General features: G+C 31.4%; 1 protein-coding gene across 3 annotated transcripts in view; it reads left to right on the top strand.

The window, feature by feature from the left end:
• Positions 1-21,541, top strand: part of LOC148284999 (pancreatic triacylglycerol lipase-like) — a 67,248-nt gene that overhangs the window by 31,153 nt on the left and 14,554 nt on the right. For all 3 annotated transcript variants that reach the window (XM_088231615.1, XM_088231608.1, XM_088231623.1), the window contains exons 3-8: positions 16,397-16,549; positions 17,030-17,150; positions 17,789-17,936; positions 18,195-18,347; positions 19,619-19,708; positions 19,802-19,937. In XM_088231615.1, coding sequence (XP_088087741.1) covers positions 16,405-16,549; positions 17,030-17,150; positions 17,789-17,936; positions 18,195-18,347; positions 19,619-19,708; positions 19,802-19,937 — 793 coding nt within the window. In that variant the 5' untranslated portion in view covers positions 16,397-16,404. The remainder of the gene's footprint in view (positions 1-16,396; positions 16,550-17,029; positions 17,151-17,788; positions 17,937-18,194; positions 18,348-19,618; positions 19,709-19,801; positions 19,938-21,541) is intronic.

Below are 21,541 nucleotides of genomic sequence, written 5' to 3'. Positions count from 1 at the left end.
TAACAATAATACATTCAACAATGACAAAACGAGGACAATAAAATACAGGTACAGTCTATTATACCAAAAGAATACGACATGAGACTGGCCAAGCTTCCTACATTACACACAGAAAAGCAAAAATATTTTTTCATTTAATTACTTTGATTATATTGTAGTTATCCTTCTCATTAATAATTTTGATTGGTGTCGTAGATGGCCTTCTTTGACGGTAATCATAATTGAGTTTATATTTATGCACAAATCCTTCAATGATTTTTCCTGCTACGATGTACGATTATATACTAACATTGCGCTTTACACTAAACCATAGTTTCTGTTTGCATGAAGTATGTAATTAAAAACGCGTAACTTCCACCGTCAGCGTAGCTTAGAAAAATACTATTTATTTCACTGATTTCCATATCTTCATAAATATGCGAAAAAACATCTGGATTTTGAAAAAAATAATCACAACTTGCACAAAACACAGGCCTGAGAATTTGTACCGAGATTTATAAAACAGTTTATTAAAAAAATATGCATAAAAGAAACATTGTGCGTTGCCGCGTCGACGGGAGGCGTTACACATCGAAAATTACAGTAAAGTAATAGTACTCTTTTTTTGTTAATTTTGTAAATTGTTACACTAATACTAATGTTTATTACATCACAATAGTTTATTATGAAGTATTTCAAGTGAGTGTGCATTTAATAAATATTCCAAAATGCTTTTAGTATATCCGCATCCACAAAGAAAAATCTGGACTTGAAAAATAATTTAGTCACAAAAATACACTAAAATTACATTTTTAAAATCGCATAAATACATAAGTATGGGCATATTATGAGTGTTAAAATAACTAAAAAGTCTAATTTCAACATAACAAAACTTCATAAAAGAAAATTATCAAACATTACACAAAAAATAATAAGGATAACATAATTTTATACATAATGCGCATTGCTACAAAATTGCTGATGATCGTCGGTTAGTACTTTTATTTCTCATCTCGAGCGTTAACTCAAATGTATTATTGTGAAACATGGAAATTTTCTTTTCTTACTGTCTTTTTGTAACCCACAACATTTTAAATTATTTAGTGCGTGTCTTGATGGGTCCGGAAGTGCTATTACCTCCGGAAACAAACGATGCAATTCTATTATCTCGTAAGCTAGACGTAAGTGGACCAATTTTTGTGTCACTAATGTATTTTTCTTTTAAAGAACACAAAGTGCTTGTCACTAAACAAAAAAGGTGACTATGGAGTAAGTCAATTCGTTTTTACTTCGACGTGTAAAGAGTGATGACTGGGATTCATAAACCCTACCTACAATTTTTTTGATTAGATTATTAATGTATTTTTGAATGGATACTCACATCGTGGAAAAATTTTCATTCTCGTCTTTGAAAAAATCCAATTTAAAAATGATTATGTAAAAAGGTAACGTAAATGGCGTCTCTTTTACTTTATCTAGATTACATCTCCGGGATTGGTTTGCAGCAAACACCCGCACCTCCTTCAAACATTTCGCCCATAATTTGATATGCAGTTCGTATATTTCGTCCTGTCTGACTATAAGATAATACCAGTAGGAAAAGTGGCCAAATCTTAAACCAGCCAATAACATATCATAATTGCTGTAAAATGCTTAATTTTTTTTCTTGAGCAATATTTGCGTTCTTATAATTTACTCTAATATTTTAATTTCTAGGGGGCTTTTTTAACGAGTTGTAAATGAATCACTTTTAGAAAATGGGAATCGAGTAGGGGTATAGTGGGGTATAAACTTCGAATCTTTGATACATGAGTCCACGACCACTAACCACGGGACAACAACTCGATAATATATTTTATTTATTTATTTATTTAACTTTTTGTACATAATGATTATTTGTACATTGGCGGGCTTATTGCCAAACGGCAATTTCTTCCAACCAACCAATAAAATAAAAGTTTTATTTTTATAATTCAAGTTACCGAACATATTCAATAGAAAAAAAAAGATTAAAAATTTAAAGATATATAAAAATAGAAATAAACGTATTTGTTTATAAATTACCTTAAATCGAAACTATTACTCAATGGGAAAAAGGAAAAAAGAGGAAAGAGGAAAGAGGAAAAAGAAAAGGAGGGGAGATTAAGGAAGAGAAAGGAGATGTTTCTTCAGACGTGATTTAAACAGAGATAATGTAGTAACATGATGGTGGATGGGAGATGATTCCACAGTCGAGCCGCATGGACACTATATGAGTTAGAGAAGAAAGAGGAATTGTGGATGGGTATTAAGAGAGTGCCTTGAGAATGAGAACGAAGAGGTAAACCATGAACTGATAAGCGTTGAAATTTTTCACACAGGTATATAGGAGCGTATATCCCCTTCATAAAGAGGTTATCCGATTCTGCTTAAATACATACCAAATTAAGAAGTGTAATTAGCTTTTTTATCATAGGAGTCATAGATGTCATTGATTTGCAATGATGTTTTATTAAATTTAATGAAGATATCGCAGTTTTTACTAATCTATAAAAAATGGTTAGTACACAAAAAAGTATAGTGACACGGGGCGACTAATCCAAATACAAACACCTTGAGGTCGTTCAGTTACTGGAACTTTGCAATATATATTATATTATATCCAAATATGGACAAGTTTGTTATATTGCAACAGAAATGGAGAACCATTTGAGAAGGTAATGTGAAAGTAAAGGCCATATCATAAATTAACTTATACTCTCCTCTTCAAAGCGTTCTTGATTTCTGTTGTAATAACATATATAATGCACTCGTGTTAATTTCGACGGGAGTCGTAGGGGGTAGAACCCAGTACATTCGGCTTCTTAAATGTATTATTGTTTATTAAGAAAACTAAAACACATAAAAATAAATACACGTTCAGTGAATAACACAGTTTGTTTTAGATAACTACGCAAATGCGTAATATTTATGTGTGTTTACAAAAGGTATGTAGGTCTTGATCAACTCGTATAACGAAAACCATGACCTTTATTATCAAATATTCACCAGTGAGCCACAAACTACCTGTATAGTATACAACAAGTTTGGTTTAACCTACAGCAGATTTCGACAGGTAAAAATTATATGACATAACAAGAAGTTTAGTACCTATGTATGAATATACAAAACATAATATTACACTATTACACCTAGAATCTAAAAATATTCGGTACTACATAAGAATTTGTGTTTGAATATTGATTTAATATAATTTAATCAATCCAAGATATGTGACCTGATTTATATACTATTTATAAATAATATTCCCTCGCTTTTGGTAGCCGAGAGAAACATTCGACATAATTTTGAAGTTTTCCCATTCGTATTAAATAAAATTTGGCTTTTTTACCTATTTGGCCTGATCCACTCATTCCGTGCGATACCCATCTCCATTATTCACTTCTTGATAGCAATTTAGGAGGTAGGTTAAACAACTTAATCGAGAAGTAGACCAATCCTCTTTGGGGGGTAGTGTCCAATATCTCTAGTATAGTGATTTGTGTCGTGGGAGGTAAAGTATATTGTTGATACGTATAGTAGGATAAACCTTTAAATAAATTTATTTAACAGACATTACATTATTTTTTTAATGGATTCGTGATATTATTCAGGAGTGTGCAGCAAAAAGCAGCACTCCGAAAGCTAAGGATATATCGAAGCGTCACTGGCAGAATGCATTAAGTCATTAAAACAAGTTCCAAGATAATCGCATTTAAAGCTTTTTTATTCTTTCAACGCATTAATTCTTCAACAGTTTTTTTTAAGGCTTTGAAAGAGTTATATTTATTCTAAGCAAAGCATACTCGTAAAATTTGAAATCAACGTATTGCGCCTACATTAAAAAATATTTGAAATATAAAAAGACTGTTGACATACATTCTGTCAGTATAGCCTCGATATGATAACGTCAGCTTTTTTTAAACTTTTTTCCTTTAACAAAATAAACAGATGAACACTAAATGAGCCTTACTTATAAACCTGGTGTAAAGTTAGGCCTAGGCATAGTGGCAAAATAAGAATGGAAATACCATCCTTATCCTACCACTGTGATAAGGATTGCATTCCCATCCGTATTCTACTACTATACCTAGGCGTAACTTTATGCCAAGTTTATGAGTAAGGTTTATAGTTTATGAGTAATTTTTGTGTAAAAATTTCATTATTTCACAGGAAAAAAACATCCATACCATTAAATATATATTCCAATTATAAATTAAAAATGTAAACTAATCGTTTAATCTATTTAGATATTAACATATTACAACAGAGGATGAAGAACATTTTATAGAAGTCTGGGCATCTACAGGGCTTATGACCTGTCATTGGCTGGTTTAAGTGGCCACTTTACACACTGTGTAACATTCACCATTCTGTCTATATTTGAACATCTACATTCCTTCAATTCTTTCATCCGTTGATGTTTGTGAAGTTAAAGAGCTGAAACCTTTATTTATGCGGGTGAGATTCATCTAATTGAATTATTTCACCTACACACTAGGCAACGCCTGAAGATACTTTGAATTTTCATACAAATATACACATTTTCGTACATAAATATCGATATTAGTTTACCGTCTCAGTATACTGATGAAGATAGCCGTTAATAATTGCGGTCCAGCATGATACCTCTTTTATAAACATGAACATAAATACACGATATTTCATATTATTTCGTAATTTTGTAATAGAACACTGCTATGTTCAACAGTGTTTAATTACAAAATTATGAAATAATACAAAAACAATATAGTTATACATATTACACAGTTGTTTAATGCATTATTCTATTTTATAATACTATGCGATACATTATATCATACTTAGGTAAAAAAAATAAAGGTAACGCAGTAAATAAATTAGATCAAAAAACTAGTGAAACGTTTATATGCGTATATTCAAAATGTATTTATTTATACTTTTCTTTTTCGCTTTTTACAAGTTAACATAAATATTTTAACAGCATTCGTACGTCGTATCTAATTGTCACGATGAAGATCGTGCGTATTTAAAAAAAAAAAGTTTTCATTTCTGAGCTTGATTCATTAATCTCTAAAATGATATTTTTCATTATAAAAATAGAGAAATTAAAATATTATGGATACATACATATTTACATATGTACGTAAATAAAACATTCTGGTTCTGAATTTAACAGTAAAATATTTTAACCATCATCGCTTATTTAACCGAATTTCTATTATTTCAAAGAATACTATCTATGTAAGTAAAAACTATAATCAAAATGCAAGGTAATCGTATTTTTTTAAATCTTCAAGAAAAAAAAACTACATAATATACTTTGGCAGACTTATTGCTAAAGCAATATCTTCCATCCAGCAAAATTATTAATTTTCCAGAAAGCAGCCAAATCATCGAATTTCGAGAACCACCACCGCAAAAATCTTTCTTCTCCGTTTGTGTTTCGCATAATATTTATGCGATAAACGCTTTCAATACGACTACTTATGTTTTATTTGCTTTCAACTGATTTGGTAACATTAAATGCGCTACGTTTAACACTTTCTCGCAAACTAAAGTGCCGGGAGACACTTCTTTCTCTCCGGTAGAAATTATATCTACACGGGGAACGCTACGTTTTAGTGCATTTGAACAGCGTTACTTACATACATCTCGCATTTCACAATCCACTGTGCACGGTGCACGGCCAGTAGAATTTGCCAGGTAATAACGTGTTGTGACAGTACAATAACTTACGATTCCTCCATAGCCTCTCATTGTCCTACAGCAACTCTATAATTATTTCCTTGTTATTATTTTCTTATTTCATCTTCTAATTTCTACTTACATCAAAACTCAAAAGTACATGTTCATTTAAGTTTTGTTGTGCTCTATATTCTAGCTTATAGTAGCATAAAAAATATTTATTCAAAATTATTTTTTAAACTTTGCATGTTACCCTCAGCAGTTCTCGGATTTTACACGAGACAGAAAGCTTAGATAACAAATAATCTACTTAGAGGAAGTTGGACTAAACTATTTCAGCGTTTGGCGTACAGTTTATCATGAACATGAGTCTTAAAATAGTCAAAATACGAGTGTCAAGCAAACATTTTGTTTCCGCTTTCTCCTTTAAAAAAAAAAATATTTGGATATTCAACAAGGATACATAAAATACATACAATTTGTAAGTAAGCATTGGTATCATTCTTCATATATATCCTCAATTATAGAACTCCACCATCTTTCATTAAGTGCATAGCTTAATTAAATCAGTTTGAGTAATAATAAAGATTAAGTTAAAGATAAGAAAAAAGATTGAGTTAAAGAAATGTAATAAATAAAATTGAGTTAAAAAGAAAAGCAACAAATTGCTTTTAAAGAAAAATAAGGGAAAATACGAAAATATAAGAAGTAATTAAATAAATTTACATAAAAACATTTTTTATTTTTTTTAAATATTGTTTTTTTAAGAGTAATATTTCTTTCGTTTCCCGCAAAAAAAAAGAACATACGAATTTAAACTTGAAATCACATTCATGAAGGAAAAATCTTGAAATTAAAACTTTTGTCCTTATTTTCATCCATACGATATTTTCATCCAAATAAGGAACAATTTTCCTTTTGTATTTAAAACTTATCTTGGATGATGAACGTTGTATGGGAATAATGCGATATGAATGCATTAGTCGCTATTACGGACCATCATCTCGGGATCTTGGAACCGAATGCAGTTTACAAACAACTTACGCGAATATTAAAAATTAAATTGTGGCGATTGCCTAATTTAAATTATGAGGTGCCATACATATTATCATCGTTACGACTATCTAGGCTATATAGGCTAGGCGACGTGACCCGGCGTCGCGAGGCGCGACGCGGGGATGACGCAGCGCACCGACCCAACGCGCCACGTCAACGCGACGTCTAACAGCAAATCTATTTGAGTTTTGTTTTTTTTTACTGTTTTCTTTGACGAATTAATACTCTACCGCGTATCTTTTAACTGCTAATCTTCAGTCTAGAAACGCAACCTAAATTTTAACGTGAACGTAGTCACTGAGGGATTTATTGTTATGTAATCTGTTAAATATTTATCTTTATAAAGATGTATTTACATTGTACTGACACATATAAGAAGTCCGTGTGGTATAGGATGTTGGTAGTTTTAAACTTAAATAGTATATGTATATACAGGGTGTTCTTTAAACCCTGTCACATCCGAAACCACAATGGTCAGTATCGGCAAGAAGACATATTAGCATATGTTAAAAAATATTTAGAACAAAGAAAATTTGTAAAAATAAAATATTAAAAAGAACTAATGGTTGCTTACTTCTGCAGGGAAGAAACAAGGGGGCGCGGCCGTGCGGTTAACGGTGTGTCAGACTCCCCCCTCCCTCCTCCTCGTTTTTCCCCTGCAGAAGTTAGCAACCATTTGTTATTTTAAATATTTTATTTTTTCAAATTTTATTTATTCTAAAAAAATATTTTTATGTGCCAATTTATCATCTTGCTTTTACTGATCATCGTGGTTTCGGATGTGACAGGCTTTAAAGAACATCCTGTATAGGTATAGGTATCATAATTTCATCGAAATTTTAACCGTTTTATCTTTATTAGATAAATCTGAATATGTCCTTACTCTTTTAATCTAAACTATTATTTCAATATATATTAGTGAGGCAGTGTCCCATGTTCCTTATATTATAAGATGTCGATCTTGAGTACGAGACAGCAAATACTTACAATATACCGAAAGTACACATTTATTTCTCTTGTGCCACATATTTTCCGATCGACAGCCGACAACGCATTCTTCCGAATGTTATGCTTTCAGCGCTCTCGTAATTGGTTACGTAATAATGACATTCCACCAATTATTGGCGGAGCGCGGTGTGACGTGCGCGGTGCGCGATGCAGCGCCATCTCTACCACCTCGGGGTATACAGACTACAAAGCCTTTTGCTTCCGCGTCCTTGACGGTGAGCGCTAGGTCGCCGCTAGTGATGTGAAATTCGGTTGTGGTAGTAGAACAATTCGATCTACCGATAAGAGCTATTAGATTATTTTTTTCACTGATTATCATAAAAAGTCGCCGACCTTTTGCAAATTAAATTATTTTTTTATTACATGTCATTTTCTACTTGCATTCGGAAAAAATAACAGCTATATAATTGAACGTAATTATGCAGAAAGCAGCCAGTCCACAATTTAAAAAAAAAAAGATATTGATGATATCAGGTGCAGGAAGATCAACTCTATGTTTTGCTAAAAACAGCCAGGCCGCTTTCATGCAAAAAAATATTAATCACCTTCTGAAAATGTTGTTGATCACAAAACCGGCGTTTCTTAATTTGCAGAAAACACCTACAGTACCAGAAAGAGCTTGCAGTACTTTTAAAATCATTAAAACTGGTCAAATACGTAATTAGATTTACAATTGTTCTATTAAAAAAAGATGCATTCCTTGTTTATCATTTGTTAAAGTCAAAAACATTCCAACTGTTGCGTAGATTTGAGTATTAACTCATTGCATCAAAGTGCTATTATCTCAGTTTTACTTTTCTACGACTGGCTGCTTTCTGCATAACTACGTTCAATTGATAGTGGGTCGTATACGGAATAGGGAGAAAAGTGCGATCTTACTTTCCCTTCCTGTCATCAAACTATGTGGGCCTTACTCATAAACTTTGCATAAAATTACACATTAGTATAGTGGTATAATTCGGATGGGAATACCATCCGTATTATAGTGGTAGAATAAAGATAGTATTCCCATCCGAATTATACCACTTTACTTAGGCGTAACTTTACGCCAAATTTATGAATACCTAAGACCCAGTTAATCTGATTAGTTACAATAATAGTTACATAGTGTTCGTTCACATGTAGCAGAAACGAGATCGAAATGCAATCTGAATAGCTTATAGTGAGATGATTGTATGAGATTACATGATAATGATTACAAACGAAGGCATTACATGCTAAGGGTTACGTTAACAGAAAAAAAACCGAACGGTAGACGAGACGATAGCCAAAATATTACAATTTTCCACTCCCACTTTCCTTTATTCATCCTTTACCACTCCTAATCTTTTTTTTTATTTTCATTCCCACTATCTCCATTTTTTTATCTCCGTTTTGTCCATATTTATTTAATTATTGTCTTTTGTTTCGATATATAATTAAGTAAATACATGTTATTGGATGGCAGGCAGTACCGTTTATATAAATACATTTTTTAAATGTTATATTTATAATGATTGCACACCTGCACATCTCTTTTAATTCGAAGTATATAAAATAAAATTTATTTATTTATTTATTAAAAGACATTGTCCATGTATTCAATTTATAGGTTTTAAAAATAACAATAAAATAATAGTTTAAAAAGTTTTTTAAAAAAGAGAAGAAGCATTGACAAACACGAGATACATCAAGACAAGATCTGGACTATTTATTTAGTGCTCGTTAAAATCGTTGTAAACTTAAACCAAAACAGTCCAGATCTTCTCTTGAGTTAACAATACGACAAAGACGGGTCTTTGGAGAATTTAGGCCATAATTTGTTCTATGCTGATCGATGAACAGTACTTCATTGTTTCTCAACCTACTTGTCGGAATATTGAATTTAAAACGGTTAATAACGCCATTCTGTGAGCTTGGATCTTGGTTGCAAGTTGCAATATATGTAAAAATATTTCAAAAGTATCTGAGAATTTATTCGTCTTTCTTTGACTAACAACCCAAAATATTATTTGTTTTCAATTGCGAGTATTTTTTAATGGTTCTTGAATTGGATCGGTTATAAACTTTTTATATCCACATAATTATAATTTCTATCACTGGTTGTCGGTCTGAACAATCTAGATTGACCATTTTAGATTTTTAAAAAACATTGTAATCATAATAACCACCTACATATTCGTAGAATAATGTGCACATAACACCTTTCTTTAAAATGCGTATTAATATATAATGTTATTCTGTTGATATAATTTCTTTAGTTAACATGTCCCCAAACGCATAGACATTTATCGTTTTAATTTATATACACCTATGTTATTTATGTATTAAAAACGTACAATAAAATAACAAAAACATAAAACATTTGTGGAGAAGTTTATTAAATATTGGTTTGAGCGAATTCGACAATCCATTTTACTTCTACCCAGCTCCACTATCCATTATATTCATATCCATATTTATATCCATATTTATAGCCTTTTTGAACATTTTCTCATTGTTTTAATAGACAGTGGAAGTAGGTCATAGATTTCAATTGCATAATACTAAAAATCTCTTTGTCTGAAAGTGGTATTAGTATGTATTTGTTTAAGTTGAAGACCTATGATCAGTATCAATATTTAAAATTGTATAATAATATTACCATAGTGTTATGAAAACATTTTTACTTTTTGGACATTTTTAAAAAATATTACTTTTATTTGAACACCACATTCCGCAATTGCTTCAAAATATTTTGTTGCATAACTGTAGGATCATTAGCTACTTTGAGATTTTCTGAAAAGGAACGCTTATTCATCGGTTCATCTACTGTAGATTGCGTGGTTGTTTTTTTAAAATCAAATATAACTTCAATGGGCTTTGGTCTCTAGTCATTATTCTTTCCAATTCTTATACAACTAAACGACAATTTGTTTATAGAGCTATCAATTTCCTAAAATCTTTTTTCAACTTTGGCACATCAAAAAATGATGTATAAAACTGTTTAAAAAAGGAACAAAATCTAATACGGTTTTGTCAATTCAACCTAATTAAGTGCTTTGGAAAATGCTTATGGTCGAAATAATGTTCTAAATATAATCATCACGTTGTTTGATTTCACGTGTTCATATTTATCTGACGTTTATCTTGATGGGGAGACTGAGGAAAGTTGTAACAGAGGAGAGTTGAAACAATGGCGATTTCGAGAATTGAAAAATGATCCATAGCGAACTGGCAATATTGCGCATTTATTGTTTTTTTGATGTGCCACTTGATAGAGTTGGCAACAGCAGTCTACGGGGAGTGGTTGTGTGTATACGACATCTGGACGGAAAAAATACCGAAAGTAAGTTTTTGGCCAGTATTTTGATGGTCTGTTATTTGATACGTATTACGTAAACGCTAACGTGGTATTATTTTCAATGTGCACCTACTATTCAAATTACAAAGCGTGATATTGTTTTTTATAGCTCGCCTCTAGTTTTGAAGTAAAAAGCCATTATTCAGAACAAGGCCTGATTTTTCGGGCCTAGGAGAGTTGAAACAGCTTTTTTCACTCTCCTCTTTCAATTTATTATTACCAAATTGTTTATTGTTCTTGTTTCGGAATTCCCAATTAATGTGTACGAAAGACTATAGAGCAATAGTGCTATAATTTATAATAACTGCACAATAAAACCTAACCAATATATTTGTATTGATGAACATACCAACGGTTGATTACAGCACTTAAATTTGTTTCACGCGTATTTTTCTAAATATTTTTTCTTATATACTTACCTTGACCTCTGTTTCAACTTACCGTACTAGGAGAGTTGTAATGCAGGGAGTTTTTTCAGTTTTATCCGATATTCTAATTCACCCCGACTATTTTTTCCTGTTATTTTATTTAGATTATAAGTGTATAAAATTGGCAACGTTAATATATAAAATTCGTTGAGGTAGGTCTGTTTCAGGCTGAGATATACTAGGTAATGTAAAAACTGTTTCAACCCTCCTCGGGTTCCCCTACCTACCGGAAATGGATCCGATTTGACCCTTGTATTGTAAATTATCGGTTATGTAAAAATGTCTTTTTATACGTTTTTTTCCTAAACTAAATCATAATCATTTCATGATTCAGAGCATATTGTTATGAAATAATATAATTATAAAACTCACGAAAATGCCTAAAAGGCGATATTTAAAACTAGGTCAAATTTCACCTAACACCGCAAATTACGTATTTATTGACCCAGTGGGCTTTAAGAGTTAATAATCAGTGTGTTCATATATGAAACAAAGTGTAAACGCTTGCAAAAAATAAAAATCCCCAAATCAATCACTCTCTAGGGGGTAGAAAAGATTCAGAATAGCACCCTAGGGATGCAATTATGAATCTTACCACGGGAGTAGAGAGTAGTTAATTTTGGGATTTTTGCATACAACTAAATTTTGCTTCATTAAGGATTAAACGTCAAGCAAATACGAATATATGAAACCAAATATGATGATTTGTATTTAGAACATTATTGCGATATCAAACATTACTCAAAAGAATTAGATTGAATTTACGTTGTTTTCCTTTTTTAAACAGTTTTGTAGTTGACATTAATTTGACGTTAAATCACCAGTGTGAGCATGTATGAAGTAATGTGTCAATATGCCAAAAAAAATCCCCAAATTTCTTTCTTCTCTCAAGATTCATAATAGCACCCCTGGGCTGGTATTCCGAACGCGTTTACAGCGCGCTATAATGCGTATTTAGTAAGTAAAAACGCGCTATAATTTCGTTTGGAATACCAGCCCTGGCATCCATAAGCAATCTCCATGCAAAACTATTATTCATAGATATATCTGGCTTTTATATATATTTACGAATGTAAAACTTAAATGAAGAATTACATTTTTGTTTTTATTTTATTTTACTGAAAAATAATGTAAAATACAATAAACTTATACTTATACTCTGATTAGTATATTTAAATATTAAAATTTTCTTAGTTTTTTTGTTTTTAATCTTGTCCTATAATTTATATTTGCCTGGTTTGATTGTTCTCAGAAAATACATTATCAATTTTGAATTTCACTGTATTTTTTTAATCCCCGTTACATCGTTTATTTATAGGGCATACATTAATGCAGTAATATTATTATGAGCAAGCGGTACTTTTATATCTGTAAAATAAATTACATAATGCATCGGAACCAGTTCTTATGGTAATGCCCACTCTCAAGGAAAACATGAGGTTATTTGTGAACCGTTTCCTGTTTTTTTTCACTCACAAGAAAAGTGAATAATTCTCACGGTGAAATTAACGGTACAAAAAAATCGCGTGAAATAAATTATCTTACGACGTATTCACTACGCTTGGATATACTTGTATGCACTAGCCTAATAGCAAATATATTTGTTTATCCTGATTTGTTTTTTTCTGATTTTATTACTTAACCTTCATTGAAAAATATTTTTTAAATGGTGCATGCAATTCACAAAACAAGAAATGAGCTCTGGGCCGCGATTATGGTGGAAAGCTACGGACGTCATTTCTTCACCATGATGGTTTAGTTGAAGATAAATTCTCTCGAGTGATTACGAAGATACACTACCTATAATACCGTAAGTACATCGGTTTGTACCGATCGACGGGTTTAGTGTCCCTCGATACTTATATCTACGCATTAAAGGTGACAAATTTTTATTCCAACAAGCGATTTTTCGTTGAATTGCGATTTATTTTAACTTTTAATCGTTTTGAAATTGGCACTTCCTGAAGCACAAATTTCAAAGTTGAATTAAATTCAGACATTGCTGTCAGTTTTTTAAACAAACGTCTAGATGCACAGAGAATGTGTCTAGATTCTAGCTAATTAACATATAAAGCATCTAGGTGTCAAAATGTTGCCACTATAATAAAATAATCAAGTCACAATATTTTTTCCATCTGTTTTACTATCTTCAGGAGTGTGCGTATCGAGACGTTAAAAGATCCGGCTTTGTAATCGCTCGATATATAATTACAGATGATTGTTGAGCATTTCTTCGTGGTAATTGTCAAAAGTCATATAAAATTCACGTTCAAACAAGCATTGGGATTTATTGGAGTTCATAATCGCTTTGACACTTTTTATCACAGAAGCCTATTTAAAATATAAACGAAAACTATTTTGAAACTATTTTTAATTTATTTTTTGTCGAAATATATAACGTTGAATCGGGTTGTGGTCCCGCTGCTACGGTCGCGAACTCACAAATCAAAGGTCCGAGGGGTTCCCCAGAGTATAAATATTTGTGTAAATAAAAAAGAATAACTGATTGAAAATGTATAATGTTAATATTACATTCAAGAAAATTCATAAATGAAAATATACAAACAGAAAAAAGAAACTACTTACTCCTTAAAATATTTATATGACTAAATATTCGAGAGCGGAGAATCGACAGCTTTTCGCATATAAGGTAATTCATGGGATCGAGAAATATTCTTTAATTTTATTGAATTGAAAGATTACAATGAAAGATTTAAACGGTGTATAGTTACAAATTATAGCAAAATAATGTATATCATTAAAATTTTGTGATTTTTTCAACGTGTTTTGACATTTCAATGTTATGACTTTTGACATTTCACTGAATTTCATTGGAATTATAAGCGAGAAATTTAAGCTGCCTTTTACCTCTACACAGCATTTAAATAGTGCAATACCGAATGAGCTTTAAAAGACAACATTTATCAGGTAAAAATGAGTCTGATTTACTTAAAGAATAGAGGTCAAACTCCTATCCGCCAATTAAGTCGAACGTTCAACATAGCACGGCACCGTGAAATAATATAGGGTGAATTTATCAATATAATTTTTATAATTATTTTATTTATCTATAGGTAGGTAAACACACAAAACAGTACCTACTCCATGAAGCCGACTAATCTCTACTCGATTTCTTAAATAAAAACCAAAAAAGAAAATAATCTTTAAGTATCCACCTACCCTAATTTTACCGGAACGAGGGGATTGACACGATACTTGTGAAACGGGCCCGTACATCACAGACACAATCAATCATTTTTAGAATAATAATATTTAAGATATTTTAAATTTGTTTGTTTTTTAAATAAAATAAATAAATGAGTGTGGTGAGTGAAATAGTGTATAACACAATCAATTCAATTAAATTTGATTTCTCTGTCTTTATGCTAATGTGATATGTGCGCAGTGTAAAAAAATGGGGTAAAAAAAATGCCCTCGGCACGAATAGCATTTCACGGTGATTAAAAAGGCGTTTGAATTAGAAATTAAAAGATGTGAATAAAATACCTGTTTTAAAATATGTGAATGTTCTGAAATCCTCGCGTAGGGAGAAAGTACTAACGATATAAAATATCAAGAGTACTTTTTAAATAATCAAAAGTAAAAGTGGAATAACTACAAATTTTTAGCTTAAACTTTAATGCAGGCATACGCAGGTATTTATAATATTTATTTTAGTATTTTTAGCGCGTTTGCTTACCTGAGAGTAAGACTTGCCATTTTACCTGTGTATGGATAACAAATAAACAAAATACGCTGCGATTGGAATACCAACCCAGTGCCTTATGAATTATAGGGTGCGAATAATGGGTATGGTGATGACGGTAAAATTTAAATAAGTACATTTTAATAACCTCCGCACATTTTTAAGGTAAATATTTTGTTCCATTGAAAACAAATTTAAAAGATGTATTTTCGAACAGTTGTTTTAGTCTGTGGTATAATTTATTTACTCTTTTAAAACATCTATCGAATTCCTAGCTCACCTTTAGAGACACATTTCGCAAGTATTCTCATATATCTAGCCGGTGTGCTAGTTTGTATACACATTCAATCGGAACAAAATTATTTTATTAACGCAATACCCGATTCGTTTTTTAGCCAACTTGTATGTGGAACATTTCAGTTCGAATAATAACTTCAATAAATTATTTAGTAATATTTTTTCTCACAAACGATAATTGGTCATATAAAATAAAGTACCTGTATTTAAAAAAATCCCGTCAGCGGGCGGAATGATAAATAAAGTTATGTGTGTGAAATAAAACCTTGAGCGTTTTATGTGTGAAATAAAACCTTGGGCGTGATGTGTGTTATGTGTGTGAAATAAGACTTCCTCGGACGACTGTTTTCGGTTCGATGACTACTATCGGATCAAAATCCGGTTAAAAAGGGTAAAAAATCGGGAGAATCATCAGTAAAGCTAGGGTTTCCTAGGACAGCGGTGCCCGTATTTTAACGGCCGTAGTGAACGGTAATGCAGTGGACAGCCGTCGTAGAGGTGACTAGAGTGTGGTTTTCTAGGAAAACGGTGTTATCAACACCATTTAACACCGTTTTCCTAGGAAACCACTCTCTAATCACTTTTACGATGGCTGTCCACTGCATCACCGTTCACTACGGCCGTTAAAATACGGGCACCGCTGTCCTAGGAAACCCTAGCTTAAGGGAACAGTTTGTTGGTAGGGCGTTTATCTACCATGCCTGATGTTCCGGGATTGATTCCCGGCATGGTTGAAATGAAGTAATATTGAAAAGAGTGATTTTCACATTTAAATTTCATAGTATCTGGACTTAGGAGATCCAAATAATTTAATTCATGTATATTACTTAACATCTGAAAGGCACTAAGTATCTTATATTTAAATTAAATTAATTAAATAAAAGTAATCATCCTCATTTTCTCAACTTTTTTCAGGAATCAAAATGAGCTGCAAATCCAGACTAGGAGTGGTGAAAACTCTCCTGGCCTGGACTGCTTTACTAGGTAGACTATCCTCCGCTGGTATCCTCGACCCTTTCTCGTGGGCAAGAGCAGACAGAATAGATGTTAATCTCCCTTGGCTACCTTGTAAGTTTCTTTATAAAATTGAACCAATTTATTTATTTAACAAAAATAATTACCAAGGAAATGATAAATTTATCACAGCGAACAATGCCTAGACGACTTAGGGCATATTAAATTTTGTGCAATTGGAGAACACAAATAGAAATATGCTCATGTACAATCATATCTTGACATGATAATGAGGGAAAATAAGGATGACGATTTGTTAATATCGTGTTTTATACAAGGTTTGGTCGTTTACATTTTTTTTTCATATTTGTACTAAACATTCAAGCAATACATTTTTTTTAAATAATTAGAATATAAAAGATAGGTACATAACTTTTAAAGATTAATCCCATTAAGCCATCACCTTTTTTATTTCATTATTTGGGTTTACATTTTCTGGCCTTGATGTTTGATTTTACGAAAGATGTATTTGTTGTATATTTACGCACATTAAAACCAATAAATATGAAAATACAATTTATTGAATTATTTCAGTTGAAAATGAATCCCGATGCTACGATGAAATCGGCTGCCTCAATATAACTAGAAGTTGGTACCATTTGATCCATAGGCCTATAAATATATTCCCACTTCCACGATCGGTTATAAATACCAGGTAAATTCACGATGTGTCTTAGAAAATCATTTTCCATAATACCCAAATCAAAAATAAAATATTCTCCTTCCAAAACAACCCGGATAGTTTGTTCCACTCTGGCTAATGAGTGACAATTTTATGTTTATGTGGTGTTTTTCAAAATATATACGTTTATGAATAATAAAAGAAACATAATAATTTCAACATTTGAATCATATAAAATTTGCTGCGATTTGTAAGTGGATTCATTACGTTACAGGCCAAATAGGTAAAATTATGTTTTTGTTTTAAGTGTTTTTTTTTGTTAGTTGAATGTGTTTTTTTATTATGTTTTAAACGTATTTGAGATTATGATTTAAGTATGTTTCAAAATTATGTAAAATGCATCCCTCGGCCCGGGACACCCCAGTAAGCGAACATTATCTTTAATGTAAAAAAGGAATTCATTAATTGTAAAAGAACAAATAAATAAATAAAATATAAGTAACACTCTGCCATATTTTTATTTAATGCTTAAAGAGTGTACAAAATCCGTTTCATCCAAAAAGAAACATAAAGGTATCAATATTTGTTTTTAAAATAGTACTTCGTTTTATTTTCCGTTCATTATGATAAAGTATTTGTTTATACCATTAGTAATATAATCAATATTGCAGGTTTATTTTGTATACCCAGAAAAATCCGTTAGAAGGGCAAATCATGAATCCAAACAGTAACAAAACTATTGTGAAATCTAATTTTAACGCCAAGAGATTGACGAAAATAATAATTCATGGATTTATAGATACGCCGTTATCAAATTGGGTAAGTTGAAATATTTTAACTGTATAAAATGTGTAGGTACTTACATTCCTATATGTGAAAGTACGATTGCATGGGTTCGGATTATAAGTAGATATTAATATGCAATCATTTCTCCTTATTTATTTTTTGAAATAAGAATTGAATGTTACAATCACATAATAACTATTTAACAAATGGCACTAAGCAGTGGGTGTGGCGAGTATTATTTAACTATTTATTTATTAATCTCGGATAGTGAGGTTTCGATGAATTTTGCAGGTTAGCGAAATGAAAGACGAGCTGGTGAAGAATGGTGACTACAATGTGGTGATAGTTGACTGGGCGGGTGGAAGCCTCCCTCTGTATACTCAGGCCACTGCCAACACTCGACTCGTTGGTTTGGAGTTAGCTTATTTTTTAAAACAACTTGTGGTGAGTTAATAGCTCTATAAATATCCTAATTGTGTATGCGGAGCGCCGAGCGGATCACGGAGATTATGGGAAAATTGTATCAGTGCGTTTTAATTACCCGCATTAAAAAACCAAAGAAAAGTTGCAAAGCTGGACATGAATCTGTTTTTTATTAACAATCAAAGTAATTTTAAATACTGATTTTAAGCTAGGTATTAATCGTTTACTTGAATTCAGCCTTCAAGGCTTTCACAAAAATCGCACTTTTCCCTCTTTCCAATTGTTCCAAGAAGCTATACTTTTAGACCTAAGACAAATATATTGTTTTCAATTTTTAAAATATGTATTCAAGAACCAAAATTTATTTACAAATAATTCAAATAGATCAAGTCAAAGAAGGAAACGTGTGTTAGAAATACCACATTGTTAAACGAGGCTCGCACAGAGACATGCATATACAGGCCCAAAAATGTTTAGTTTTTTTTTTACTGATAATATTTCATTGATTCCAAACTTTCAAAATTTTCCTTCTTTTAAAAAACACGCACTATCCTGGATTCAAACTAAAGATATGAACTCTTTTTTTCTATGAAATATTTTGTTGCCCTTTAATAAAAATTGAATAAAATCGGGTTGTGGTCCTGTGGCTAGTGTCCGTGGTTCGAATCCCACTCTACCCCAACTCGATTCCATTTTCTAATTGTGAGTTATTTACAACTCGTTGAAAATGGCCCTCAAAATTAAATATTTGGGTAAAGCATAAGAAAGCAAATATTTCTTTTTAAAAAAAATAAATTAAAAAGTAAGGAATATTTTTATGTTTTTTTTTTTATTTTTTATTTCCATGTTTAACTACTATAAGAAAAATACTATATATTTTTTTATAGAATATTTTCTCTTTCTTATGTTCCACAAAAATATTGTCCTGTCCATTTTTTAGTATAGGAGCAAAAATTCATTAACATTTTCTTTTATACCCATGAACAGGCCATCCCTTTGTGGGATTTTTTGTTTACTATTTTTACTATCAATATGTTTTTCATTGCTTTGTAATAATGCTGTATTTTTTTAATACTCTGTTTTACCTCTTATGCATATTGTAAAAAAATATATTTGTTTAAAGTGGTACAAATTAATATTAAATTATAAACAATATTAAATTCCTTTTTTGAGTACCCGAAACATGTAATTTAATTGTAATATAATATTTTTAATTCCTTAAAGAATAAATCATTACTCCCCCTAACTCCGGTCCACCTATTGAAATAAGCGTTTTTTAAATTATTTTCCAGAAACATCATGACTTGAATCCAGCGGACGTTCATATAATAGGACATTCCCTCGGGGCTCATACAGCCGGGTACGCTGGAGAAAAAATTGAGGTAAACTATGTGTTACATTTATACAATTTCGGCACAGATCGTACAATACAAATGATTTGTTCATTCAAATTAATGCCATTTAATCCCTTTTAGGGCCTGGGAAGGATAACAGGGCTGGACCCAGCAGAGCCTTACTTCCAGGGGATGGGACATCACGTGAGACTAGACCCGAGTGACGCCATTTTCGTGGATATTATTCACACAGACGGAAAAAGCATATTCTTGTTGGGTAATTTAGTATTCTGTCTACTTGCATAGCCAGTCACTCATTAAGAAGACCATCTTTTTGTTTTTTTTTCAAAATATTTACCATGTTTACCTTGAAATTATTGATAAATTAAAATCATTTCCATTTTTGATAACGGCACAAAATTTTGCTGTTGCATACTGTCGATTCGCGATATGGTTGAGATGAAAATATTTATTTAAAAGGGTCTTTTCACCTTAGAATATTTCATAGACCCTGGACTGGCACCTAAAGCGTGAACTGATCATATTATCTTCTTGTAACATAAAATGCTCAAGATACACTGCAGTTGGTGTACCAATGCAGTACTCTATACACCATTAGGTGCGGAATGAGAATGATGATGATACAGTTATACAAATAATAACATACCGTTGGTTTTCACGCCAATTTTAATGTGTTTTTACAGTTCCCTTAAAATTATTTCAGTGCAACTGCATAGTGAGGAAGTTTAGCACTACGGAAAATTCGACATAAAAAAGTTTCTTGAAAATGTAAAAATATAAAACGAGTTCAATAAAAACTATCTACCTGAACTCACTAATTCTTCCGAATCAATTAACCACCAACAAGCAGAACTCACTGAAGAGATCTTGTGACGTCACACGCAGAATAATTAAAAAATTACAAATCATAGTGCTGATTATACGATCCATCCTTAGTTTGATAGTCTTTTGACAAAAAAAAATATTTTTTTTTAAACGCTGGACTATCTCATTATGTAGGTATTTAGGTCAGTAATCGTCCTTTTTAACTACCTGCAATTATATATATATTTTTATTGATTTAAAAATATGTATTTACTTTGGGGCCGGTTGCATCAAAATTTTTTATGTAACGAGTAGCATAACAAAGTTATCTAAATCAACTCATTTTATCCGTTATTATAAAAACGAAATATTTAAAAATTGTTTGCAACATTGAGGGTAAACTTTCTATTGAAGGGAATATGGAAGTCTACGCATTTACTTATTTATTTATTTTATCGGGTAAACAAACAGTATGTACAAAATATATTGACAACTTATTTGTATATTAGTGTAGGTCACCCATACACACACCAAAAAAAATGTTCACGCTAAAGACAATAATTCAAATTATGCTAAGTTAAACAAATGCAGAAGATAAGAAATACAAAAGAAAATTCTTAACTAGCTTATTACCCGGCATTGGCCGGTTCTCGTGTTTATAACATTAACCGTAACTTTTAAATACTAAGTAAGATGGTTTTGTAACTTATGACCATAATACGAACATATTCTATCAACTGAGAAAATATTCATTAAAGATTCAGGTTAAAAGAAATTGAATCTGAATCTAGCGAGTTGAAAACTAGCGAGCCGCCGATGCCAGGTATTTTATTTACTTACAAAGTCCCATATTCCATCTTATACATTTTTCTAAAAATACAGTTCAACCCGTCGTGCGTCTAGCTCAAAGTATATCTCTGAACAGACAACATCTATATAATCTCTGACTGACAAATGAATTAATATATTGGTAGAATCGTCTCAATACAAAACAGGACTTTAAGTCCCATGGAGTTGGGACTTATGTCTCAAATAATGTATTATAAACAACCTATA

The sequence above is a fragment of the Micrasema longulum genome, unplaced genomic scaffold, assembly GCF_059751315.1.
Source record: "Micrasema longulum isolate JH-2025_06_02 unplaced genomic scaffold, ASM5975131v1 h1tg000071l, whole genome shotgun sequence".
NCBI classification, from domain to species: Eukaryota; Metazoa; Arthropoda; class Insecta; order Trichoptera; family Brachycentridae; genus Micrasema; species Micrasema longulum.
This window is presented reverse-complemented; position numbering and strand designations above follow the sequence as displayed.